Source organism: Oncorhynchus clarkii, chromosome 19, assembly GCF_045791955.1.
Source record: "Oncorhynchus clarkii lewisi isolate Uvic-CL-2024 chromosome 19, UVic_Ocla_1.0, whole genome shotgun sequence".
Taxonomy (NCBI): Eukaryota; Metazoa; Chordata; class Actinopteri; order Salmoniformes; family Salmonidae; genus Oncorhynchus; species Oncorhynchus clarkii.
This window is the reverse complement of record NC_092165.1, coordinates 63185449-63197679: the sequence shown is the minus strand read 5'-3', so window position 1 is coordinate 63197679 and position 12231 is coordinate 63185449. Positions and strand designations below refer to the sequence as shown.

Genomic DNA, 12231 nt, shown 5'->3' with positions numbered 1-12231 from the left:
TTCCCCCCCACGTCATGATTTGACCTTGTTTCCCCCCCACGTCATGATTTGACCTTGTCCCTCCCCCACATCATGATTCGAACCCCCCCAGAGCCGCCAGTTGTCTTGAAACCATCAGATACCATACATCCAGTACAATAAGGATAATAATTTCAGAGTTCCTGCTCAGCGCTACACCGACTGATCTATTTTCTCATCAAAGCTAGAGTTGGGAGACATAATATGGTGTGAACAATACAGCCAGGTCAAGCCAGAGAGACAATATGCTGTGAAAATGTAACTTTTTATTAGGTTAATGTTACATTTTTTAAAATAAACGTTGTGGCGGTTGAGCTCGGGTTGGTTTTGACAAAGTGTTCTTGACTCAGAAAAGGTTGGTGCCCATTGCATCGGGGTATAACGGTAGCAAAACCAAGTTCAAGGTAGTCCCTTCGTTTCCGGTTTCTTCCGTTTGGCGCCTAATGAATAAAGGTCTACTTGATTACCGGAGTGTCCCCCCCAAAAAATGGCACCCTATTCCCTAAAATAGTGCACTTCTTTTGACCAGAGCCCATAGGGAATAGGGGGGGGGGGGGGCATTCGGGACAGCCCCGCTGTTAGAACCTGGGCTGGTATAAGGCGACGCGGCCACTGAGACAGCCTGACGCCAGCTGGCAGTGGGTTGGGGAGAACTTGGTGGTCAGGACCACATCACTGTGGGAGTAGATGGACCGCACCTCTCGGAGACAGCTGGTCTGGACGGGAAGGCAGTCAGACAGCTCCATACAGTTCTCATCGAAGGACAGCAGCCGTACTCCGTACCTGCTGGGACAAAACTTGATTACAAAAGTGGAAAACTGTGTCCGAGCTCCAAATAGACCCCAATCCCGGGGATTTGATAGGCTAAGCAATATGACAATAAGTGCACCTTGCCCTCTGATAGGCTAAGCAATATGACAAAAAGTGCACCTTGCCCTCTGATAGGCTAAGCAATATGACAATAAGTGCACCTTGCCCTCTGATAGGCTAAGCAATATGACAATAAGTGCACTTTGCCCTCTGATAGGCTAAGCAATATGACAATAAGTGCACCGTGCCCTCTGATAGGCTAAGCAATATGACAATAAGTGCACCTTGCCCTCTGATAGGCTAAGCAATATGACAATAAGTGCACCTTGCCCTCTGATAGGCTAAGCAATATGACAATAAGTGCACCGTGCCCTCTGATAGGCTAAGCAATATGACAATAAGTGCACCGTGCCCTCTGATAGGCTAAGCAATATGACAATAAGTGCACTCTGATAGGCTAAGCAATATGACAATAAGTGCACCGTGCCCTCTGATAGGCTAAGCAATATGACAATAAGTGCACCTTGCCCTCTGATAGGCTAAGCAATATGACAAAAAGTGCACCGTGCCCTCTGATAGGCTAAGCAATATGACAATAAGTGCACCTTGCCCTCTGATAGGCTAAGCAAAATGACAATAAGTGCACCTTGCCCTCTGATAGGCTAAGCAATATGACAATAAGTGCACCGTGCCCTCTGATAGGCTAAGCAATATGACAATAAGTGCACCGTGCCCTCTGATAGGCTAAGCAATATGACAATAAGTGCACCGTGCCCTCTGATAGGCTAAGCAATATGACAATAAGTGCACCGTGCCCTCTGATAGGCTAAGCAATATGACAATAAGTGCACCTTGCCCTCTGATAGGCTAAGCAATATGACAATAAGTGCACCTTGCCCTCTGATAGGCTAAGCAATATGACAATAAGTGCACCTTGCCCTCTGATAGGCTAAGCAATATGACAATAAGTGCACCTTGCCCTCTGATAGGCTAAGCAATATGACAATAAGTGCACCGAGCACCGCAGATGTCATAATACTCTCTACCCGTAGGGGGAGCAGATGTCATAATACTCTCTACCCGTAGGGGGAGCAGATGTCATAATACTCTCTACCCGTAGGGGGAGCAGATGTCATAATACTCTACCCGTAGGGGGAGCAGATGTCATAATACTCTACCCGTAGGGGGAGCAGATGTCATAATACTCTCTACCCGTAGGGGGAGCAGATGTCATAATACTCTCTACCCGTAGGGGGAGCAGATGTCATAATACTCTACCCGTAGGGGGAGCAGATGTCATAATACTCTCTACCCGTAGGGGGAGCAGATGTCATAATACTCTACCCGTAGGGGGAGCAGATGTCATAATACTCTCTACCCGTAGGGGGAGCAGATGTCATAATACTCTCTACCCGTAGGGGGAGCAGATGTCATAATACTCTACCCGTAGGGGGAGCAGATGTCATAATACTCTACCCGTAGGGGGAGCAGATGTCATAATACTCTCTACCCGTAGGGGGAGCAGATGTCATAATACTCTCTACCCGTAGGGGGAGCAGATGTCATAATACTCTCTACCCGTAGGGGGAGCAGATGTCATAATACTCTCTACCCGTAGGGGGAGCAGATGTCATAATACTCTACCCGTAGGGGGAGCAGATGTCATAATACTCTCTACCCGTAGGGGGAGCAGATGTCATAATACTCTACCCGTAGGGGGAGCAGATGTCATAATACTCTCTACCCGTAGGGGGAGCAGATGTCATAATACTCTCTACCCATAGGGGGAGCAGATGTCATAATACTCCCTACCCGTAGGGGGAGCAGATGTCATAATACTCTCTACCCGTAGGGGGAGCAGATGTCATAATACTCTACCCGTAGGGGGAGCAGATGTCATAATACTCTCTACCCGTAGGGGGAGCAGATGTCATAATACTCCCTACCCGTAGGGGGAGCAGATGAGCCGCCCGTCAGGACTGAAGCACAACTCCTTGATGTAGCCCCTCCCCACGTTAGCCTCCTCGATGTAGTGGGTCAGACGTAGAGAACAGCGCGGTGAGACGGGGGGACGTGTAGGGGAGCCATCCTGGAACTCATACACACATGTCCACTGGAGAGGAGAGAGAGAGGGGGGAGGAGAGAAAAGGAGGGAGGAGGAGAGGAGAGAGGGGGAGGGAAGAGGAGAGAGGGGGAGGGAAGAGGAGAGAGGGGGAGGGAAGAGGAGAGAGGGCGAGGGAAGAGGAGAGAGGGCGAGGGAAGAGGAGAGAGGGGGAGGGAGGGGAGGGAAGAGGAGAGAGGGCGAGGGAAGAGGAGAGAGGGCGAGGGAAGAGGAGAGAGGGGGAGGGAAGAGGAGAGAGGGGGAGGGAGGGGGAGAAGAGAGGGAGGATAACAGGAAGACAGAGGAAGAGTGGAGAAACAGAAGAGGGTTAGAGACTAAACGTAACCTGCTCATCAATGCTGACAGACAGAGCATGTCCAAGTGCAATCTTAAATGGACCCCAAAGCCCTTGTGGAGATCTGAGAGGATTTGATTGGTACAAGCAATAATGAAACGTCCACCGAGCCAATCAAAGGGCAAGGTGGAGATACAGGGCCTTCAGAAAGTATTCACACTCCTCGACTTATTCCACATTTTGTTGTTACAGCCGGAATTAAAAAATAAACTCACCCATCTACACATAATAATGACAAAGTGAAAACCTGTTTTTTAGAAATGTTAGCAAATTTATTGAAAACGAAATCCAGAAATATCGAATTTACATAAGTATTCACACAGCTCAGTCAATAGTCTGTCAAGCCCCTTTGGCAGCTAAAACAGCTGAGAGTCTTTCTGGGTAAGTTTGAGAGTCTTTCTGGGTAAGTTTGAGAGTCTTTCTGGGTAAGTTTGAGAGTCTTTTTGGGTAAGTTTGAGAGTCTTTCTGGGTAAGTTTGAGAATCTTTCTGGGTAAGTTTGAGAGTCTTTCTGGGTAAGATTGAGAGTCTTTCTGGGTAAGTTTGAGAGTCTTTCTGGGTACGTTTGAGAGTCTTTCTGGGTACGTTTGAGAGTCTTTCTGGGTACGTTTGAGAGTCTTTCTGGGTACGTTTGAGAGTCTTTCTGGGTACGTTTGAGAGTCTTTCTGGGTAAGTTTGAGAATCTTTCTGGGTAAGTTTGAGAGTCTTTCTGGGTAAGATTGAGAGTCTTTCTGGGTAAGTTTGAGAGTCTTTCTGGGTACGTTTGAGAGTCTTTCTGGGTACGTTTGAGAGTCTTTCTGGGTACGTTTGAGAGTCTTTCTGGGTACGTTTGAGAGTCTTTCTGGGTACGTTTGAGAGTCTTTCTGGGTACGTTTCTTTAAGACATTTCCACACCTGGATTCTGAAACATTTACCAATTATTAGTTACATTGTCCCTGACACTCAAAAGTATTAGTTACATTTTGAATGACCAGCAGGACAGGAAATTGGTCCAATTCACAAACTTATCAAGAGAACATCCCTGGTCATCCCTACTGCCTCTGATCTGTCAGACTCACTAAACAGAGAACATCCCTGGTCATCCCTACTGCCTCTGATCTGGAGGACTCACTACACAGAGAACATCCCTGGTCGTCCCTACTGCCTCTGATCTGGAGGACTCACTAAACAGAGAACATCCCTGGTCATCCCTACTAGCCTCTGATCTGGTGGACTCACTAAACAGAGAACATCCCTGGTCATCCCTACTAGCCTCTGATCTGGAGTACTCACTAAACAGAGAACGTCCCTGGTCATCCCTACTGCCTCTGATCTGGAGGACTCACTAAACAGAGAACATCCCTGGTCATCCCTACTGCCTCTGATCTGGAGGACTCACTAAACAGAGAACATCCCTGGTCATCCCTACTGCCTCTGATCTGGAGGACTCACTACACAGAGAACATCCCTGGTCGTCCCTACTGCCTCTGATCTGGAGGACTCACTAAACAGAGAACATCCCTGGTCATCCCTACTAGCCTCTGATCTGGTGGACTCACTAAACAGAGAACATCCCTGGTCATCCCTACTAGCCTCTGATCTGGAGTACTCACTAAACAGAGAACGTCCCTGGTCATCCCTACTGCCTCTGATCTGGAGGACTCACTACACAGAGAACGTCCCTGGTCATCTCTACTGCCTCTGATCTGGAGGACTCACTAAACAGAGAACGTCCCTGGTCGTCCCTACTGCCTCTGATCTGGAGGACTCACTAAACAGAGAACATCCCTGGTCATCCCTACTGCCTCTGATCTGGAGGACTCACTAAACAGAGAACATCCCTGGTCATCCCTACTGCCTCTGGAGGACTCACTAAACAGAGAACGTCCCTGGTCGTCCCTACTGCCTCTGATCTGGAGGACTCACTAAACAGAGAACGTCCCTGGTCATCCCTACTGCCTCTGATCTGGAGGACTCACTAAACAGAGAACATCCCTGGTCATCCCTACTGCCTCTGATCTGGAGGACTCACTACACAGAGAACATCCCTGGTCGTCCCTACTGCCTCTGATCTGGAGGACTCACTAAACAGAGAACATCCCTGGTCATCCCTACTAGCCTCTGATCTGGTGGACTCACTAAACAGAGAACATCCCTGGTCATCCCTACTAGCCTCTGATCTGGAGTACTCACTAAACAGAGAACGTCCCTGGTCATCCCTACTGCCTCTGATCTGGAGGACTCACTACACAGAGAACGTCCCTGGTCATCTCTACTGCCTCTGATCTGGAGGACTCACTAAACAGAGAACGTCCCTGGTCGTCCCTACTGCCTCTGATCTGGAGGACTCACTAAACAGAGAACATCCCTGGTCATCCCTACTGCCTCTGATCTGGAGGACTCACTAAACAGAGAACATCCCTGGTCATCCCTACTGCCTCTGGAGGACTCACTAAACAGAGAACGTCCCTGGTCGTCCCTACTGCCTCTGATCTGGAGGACTCACTAAACAGAGAACGTCCCTGGTCATCCCTACTGCCTCTGATCTGGAGGACTCACTAAACAGAGAACATCCCTGGTCATCCCTACTGCCTCTGATCTGGAGGACTCACTAAACAGAGAACATCCCTGGTCATCCCTACTGCCTCTGATCTGGAGGACTCACTAAACAGAGAACATCCCTGGTCATCCCTACTGCCTCTGATCTGGAGGACTCACTAAACAGAGAACATCCCTGGTCATCCCTACTGCCTCTGATCTGGAGGACTCACTAAACAGAGAACGTCCCTGGTCATCCCTACTGCCTCTGATCTGGAGGACTCACTAAACAGAGAACGTCCCTGGTCATCCCTACTGCCTCTGATCTGGAGGACTCACTAAACAGAGAACATCCCTGGTCGTCCCTACTGCCTCTGATCTGGTGGACTCACTAAACAGAGAACATCCCTGGTCATCCCTACTGCCTCTGATCTGGAGGACTCACTAAACAGAGAACATCCCTGGTCATCCCTACTACCTCTGATCTGGAGGACTCACTAAACAGAGAACATCCCTGGTCATCCCTACTGCCTCTGATCTGGAGGACTCACTAAACAGAGAACGTCCCTGGTCATCCCTACTGCCTCTGATCTGGAGGACTCACTAAACAGAGAACATCCCTGGTCATCCCTTCTAGCCTCTGATCTGGAGGACTCACTAAACAGAGAACATCCCTGGTCGTCCGGACTGCCTCTGATCTGGAGGACTCACTAAACAGAGAACATCCCTGGTTGTCCCGACTGCCTCTGATCTGGTGGACTGACTAAACAGAGAACATCCCTGGTCATCCCTACTGCCTCTGATCTGGAGGACTCACTAAACAGAGAACATCCCTGGTCGTCCCTACTGCCTCTGATCTGGAGGACTCACTAAACAGAGAACATCCCTGGTCGTCCCTACTGCCTCTGATCTGGAGGACTCACTAAACAGAGAACGTCCCTGGTCGTCCCTACTGCCTCTGATCTGGAGGACTCACTAAACAGAGAACATCCCTGGTCATCCCTACTGCCTCTGATCTGGAGGACTCACTAAACAGAGAACATCCCTGGTCATCCCTACTGCCTCTGATCTGGAGGACTCACTAAACAGAGAACGTCCCTGGTCATCCCTACTGCCTCTGATCTGGAGGACTCACTAAACAGAGAACATCCCTGGTCGTCCCTACTGCCTCTGATCTGGAGGACTCACTAAACAGAGAACATCCCTGGTCGTCCCTACTGCCTCTGATCTGGAAGACACAAATGCTTAGTTTGTAAATGATGTCTGAGGGTTGGAACGTGCCCCTGTCTATTTGTAAATTAAATTAAATTAAAAATTAAAAATCACGCCATCTGCTTTGCATAATATAAGAAAAGTGAAATAATTGACTTTTACTTTTGATACTTAAGTTTATTTAGAACCAAATAACTTTAGACTTTTACTGAAGTATTATTTAACTGGGTGACTTTCACTTTTACTGGAGTAAATGTTCTATAGGGAAAGAACGCAGGTTCTAGAACGCCCTTCAGGCCAATCAGAAACAAGTATCCAAGAAGCCATGGTATAATTTGAATGAGTTTGGAAAACATGCCATTATGGGGTTATTGTGTGTCGACCAGAGAGAAACACAACCTCAACTTAATACATTTTACATTCAGGTTGTAACACACAAGACTTTGGCGTTACGATAAAGAAGAATCATGAAGTAGATGATGTAGGGGAGAGGTGTGTGTTGATGTCGGGGAGAGGTGTGTGTTGATGTAGGGGAGAGGTGTGTGTTGATGTCGGGGAGAGGTGTGTGTTGATGTAGGGGAGAGGTGTGTGTTGATGTCGGGGAGAGGTGTGTGTTGATGTCGGGGAGAGGTGTGTGTTGATGTCGGGGAGAGGTGTGTGTTGATGTCGGGGAGAGGTGTGTGTTGATGTCGGGGAGAGGTGTGTGTTGATGTAGGGGAGAGGTGTGTGTTGATGACAGGGAGAGGTGTGTGTTGATGTAGGGAGAGGTGTGTGTTGATGTCGGGGAGAGGTGTGTGTTGATGTAGGGGAGAGGTGTGTGTTGATGTAGGGGAGAGGTGTGTGTTGATGACAGGGAGAGGTGTGTGTTGATGTCGGGGAGAGGTGTGTGTTGATGTAGGGGAGAGGTGTGTGTTGATGTAGGGAGAGGTGTGTGTTGATGTAGGGAGAGGTGTGTTGATGTAGGGGAGAGGTGTGTGTTGATGTAGGGGAGAGGTGTGTGTTGATGTCGGGGAGAGGTGTGTGTTGATGTCGGGGAGAGGTGTGTGTTGATGACGGGGAGAGGTGTGTGTTGATGTCGGGGAGAGGTGTGTGTTGATGTCGGGGAGAGGTGTGTGTTGATGTCGGGGAGAGGTGTGTGTTGATGTCGGGGAGAGGTGTGTGTTGATGTCGGGGAGAGGTGTGTGTTGATGTCGGGGAGAGGTGTGTGTTGATGTCGGGGAGAGGTGTGTGTTGATGTAGGGGAGAGGTGTGTGTTGATGTAGGGGAGAGGTGTGTGTTGATGTAGGGGAGAGGTGTGTGTTGATGTAGGGGAGAGGTGTGTGTTGATGTAGGGGAGAGGTGTGTGTTGATGTCGGGGAGAGGTGTGTGTTGATGTCGGGGAGAGGTGTGTGTTGATGTAGGGGAGAGGTGTGTGTTGATGTAGGGAGAGGTGTGTGTTGATGTAGGGAGAGGTGTGTGTTGATGTAGGGAGAGGTGTGTGTTGATGTAGGGGAGAGGTGTGTGTTGATGTAGGGGAGAGGTGTGTGTTGATGTAGGGGAGAGGTGTGTGTTGATGTAGGGGAGAGGTGTGTGTTGATGTAGGGGAGAGGTGTGTGTTGATGTAGGGGAGAGGTGTGTGTTGATGTAGGGAGAGGTGTGTGTTGATGTAGGGGAGAGGTGTGTGTTGATGTCGGGGAGAGGTGTGTGTTGATGTAGGGAGAGGTGTGTGTTGATGTAGGGGAGAGGTGTGTAGATGTAGGGGAGAGGTGTGTAGATGTAGGGGAGAGGTGTGTGTTGATGTAGGGAGAGGTGTGTGTTGATGTAGGGAGAGGTGTGTGTAGATGTAGGGAGAGGTGTGTGTAGATGTAGGGAGAGGTGTGTGTAGATGTAGGGAGAGGTGTGTGTAGATGTAGGGAGAGGTGTGTGTAGATGTAGGGAGAGAAGGGTGTTGATGTAGGGGAGAGGTGTGTGTTGATGTAGGGGAGAGGTGTGTGTTGATGTAGGGGAGAGGTGTGTGTTGATGTAGGGGAGAGGTGTGTGTTGATGTAGGGGAGAGGTGTGTGTTGATGTAGGGGAGAGGTGTGTGTTGATGTAGGGGAGAGGTGTGTGTTGATGTAGGGGAGAGGTGTGTGTTGATGTAGGGAGAGGTGTGTGTTGATGTAGGGGAGAGGTGTGTGTTGATGTAGGGGAGAGGTGTGTGTTGATGTAGGGGAGAGGTGTGTGTTGATGTAGGGGAGAGGTGTGTGTTGATGTAGGGGAGAGGTGTGTGTTGATGTAGGGGAGAGGTGTGTGTTGATGTAGGGGAGAGGTGTGTGTTGATGTAGGGGAGAGGTGTGTAGATGTAGGGGAGAGGTGTGTGTTGATGTAGGGAGAGGTGTGTGTTGATGTAGGGGAGAGGTGTGTGTTGATGTAGGGAGAGGTGTGTGTTGATGACAGGGAGAGGTGTGTGTTGATGTAGGGAGAGGTGTGTGTTGATGTAGGGGAGAGGTGTGTTGATGTAGGGGAGAGGTGTGTGTTGATGTAGGGGAGAGGTGTGTGTTGATGTAGGGGAGAGGTGTGTGTTGATGTAGGGGAGAGGTGTGTGTTGATGTAGGGGAGAGGTGTGTGTTGATGTAGGGGAGAGGTGTGTGTTGATGTAGGGGAGAGGTGTGTGTTGATGTAGGGAGAGGTGTGTAAATGTAGGGAGAGGTGCGTGTAGATGTCGGGGTGCAGTGTGGTGAAAGTTACCTCCTGGGGGTTTTGGGGGGTCAGGTGACTCACCTCCTGGTCATCCATGTTGGAGGAGCAGCGTATGAGGGCAGCCCAGCCTTTAGGGTGAAGCTGGAGAGACGTGATGCAGTTCCCCCTGTCCCTCTCTCCTGGGATCTCTGGAGTCAACACCTCCAAACTATTCCTGGGGGAGAGACCTGGGAGAGGGGCAGCAACATGAAGTTAACACGAGGGCTGGCACCACGACCTCCTAACCGCGTAGGTTAGTGTTAACACGAGGGCTGGCACCACGACCTCCTAACCGCGTAGGTTAGTGTTAACACGAGGGCTGGCACCACGACCTAACGGTGTAGGTTAGTTGTGTAGTTATGGGTAAAGACAGTCATAACCAATAAAAAACACCCGTTCTATTCCATCTGTTTCTATGGCAGCACACAGTCAGCAGAAGAACTGACAGTCAACACAACGTACCACACTGACATTCAACACAACACACTGACAGTCAACGTACCACACTGACAGTCAACACAACACACAGTCAGCAGGAGAACTGACAGTCAACACAACGTACCACACTGACAGTCAACACAACACACAGTCAGCAGGAGAACACATGAAACAAAGGTTATTACTGTGACCGCTGTCGTTGCTCTGACCGCTGTCGTTGCTCTGACCGCTGTCGTTGCTCTGACCGCTGTCGTTGCTCTGACCGCTGTCGTTGCTGTGACCGCTGTCGTTGCTGTGACCGCTGTCGTTGCTCTGACCGCTGTCGTTGCTCTGACCGCTGTCGTTGCTCTGACCGCTGTCGTTGCTCTGACCGCTGTCGTTGCTCTGACCGCTGTCGTTGCTGTGACCGCTGTCGTTGCTGTGACCGCTGTCGTTGCTGTGACCGCTGTCGTTACTCTGACCGCTGTCGTTACTCTGACCGCTGTCGTTACTGTGACCGCTGTCATTACTGTGACCGCTGTCATTACTGTGACCGCTGTCATTACTCTGACCGCTGTCGTTACTCTGACCGCTGTCATTACTGTGACCGCTGTTATAAAGCCCACAATGAACACATCACATTACTTAACATAGAGGGGGGAATGTAACACACTGACAGTCAACACAACACACTGACAGTCAACGCTACACACTGACAGTCAACACAACACACTGACAGTCAACGCTACACACTGACAGTCAACACTACACACTGACAGTCAACACAACACAACACACTGACAGTCAACACAACACACTGACAGTCAACACAACACAACACACTGACAGTCAACACAACACAACACACTGACAGTCAACACAACGCTACACACTGACAGTCAACACAACGCAACACACTGACAGTCAACACAACGCAACACACTGACAGTCAACACAACGCAACACACTGACAGTCAACACAACACACTGACAGTCAACGCTACACACTGACGGTCAACACAACGCAACACACTGACAGTCAACACAACGCTACACACTGACAGTCAACACAACGCAACACACTGACAGTCAACACAACGCAACACACTGACAGTCAATACAACGTTACACACTGACAGTCAACACAACACACTGACAGTCAACACAACACACTGACAGTCAACACAACACACTGACAGTCAACACAACGCTACACACTGACAGTCAATACAACGTTACACACTGACAGACAACACAACACACTGACAGTCAACGCAACACACTAACAGTCAACGCTACACACTGACAGTCAACACAACGCAACACACTGACAGTCAACACAACACACTGACAGTCAACACAACACACTGACAGTCAACACAACACACTGACAGTCAACTAGGGCTGACCCCATTTAGTCGACTGGTAAATTGTTTGGTCGACAGATTTCATTAGTCGATTATGAAACATGTTCATGGTGCACAAGACAGAGGTCTGATTGGCTCCTGTCTCAGTGGACTGATTCATTGCCGGAGGCCGATTGGCTCGTCTCAGTTCAACTGATCCGTTGCGGAGGCCGATTGGCTCCTGTCTCAGTTCAACTGATCCATTGCGGAGGCCGATTGGCTCTGGTCTCAGTGTAACTGACCTATTGCGGAGGCCGATTGGCTCCTGTCTCAATGGACTGATCCATTGCCGAGGCCACGGGGAAGGCACAGCCCATCACTCTAAGACAAGTGATACCAAAATTGCATATATTTACATTACGTAAGAACAACGGTACAACACTAATAAATTAATATTATTTTATAACAAATGTGCTTTCTCCCGCGTTGGATACAGGCGCCGTCTGCGGTTCTGAAACGTAATCTCCAGTGCGCTGTTGGCACCTTTCCCTTTGTCACGTGCATAGTAGCAAAGTTCCCCAGCAGATTGGGAACAATGTGGCGGCGGGGGCAGCAGAGATGAGGAAACAGCCCTTTACAGTAGCCTAATTATCAACAACGACAACTGGGGAGAGAGGAAACCCCATCTTAATGAGGTCTATAATCAACTGTTCAACGTGCCTGGTTTTACAAATGATCCATATATAATCAACAGAAAGAC

General features: G+C 49.4%; 1 protein-coding gene across 2 annotated transcripts in view; it reads right to left on the bottom strand.

Annotated features, from left to right (window-relative positions):
• Positions 1-264: 264 nt before the first annotated feature.
• LOC139374403 (DDB1- and CUL4-associated factor 10-like) overlaps positions 265-12231 on the bottom strand; it is a 28362-nt gene continuing 16395 nt past the window's right edge. The window contains exons 6-8 of one of the 2 annotated variants that reach the window (XM_071115453.1): positions 9718-9896; positions 2775-2941; positions 265-801 (exon numbers count right to left, since the gene is read on the bottom strand). In XM_071115453.1, coding sequence (XP_070971554.1) covers positions 597-801; positions 2775-2941; positions 9718-9896 — 551 coding nt within the window. In that variant the 3' untranslated portion in view covers positions 265-596. The remainder of the gene's footprint in view (positions 802-2774; positions 2942-9717; positions 9897-12231) is intronic. The other variant, XM_071115454.1, reaches the window with a different exon arrangement.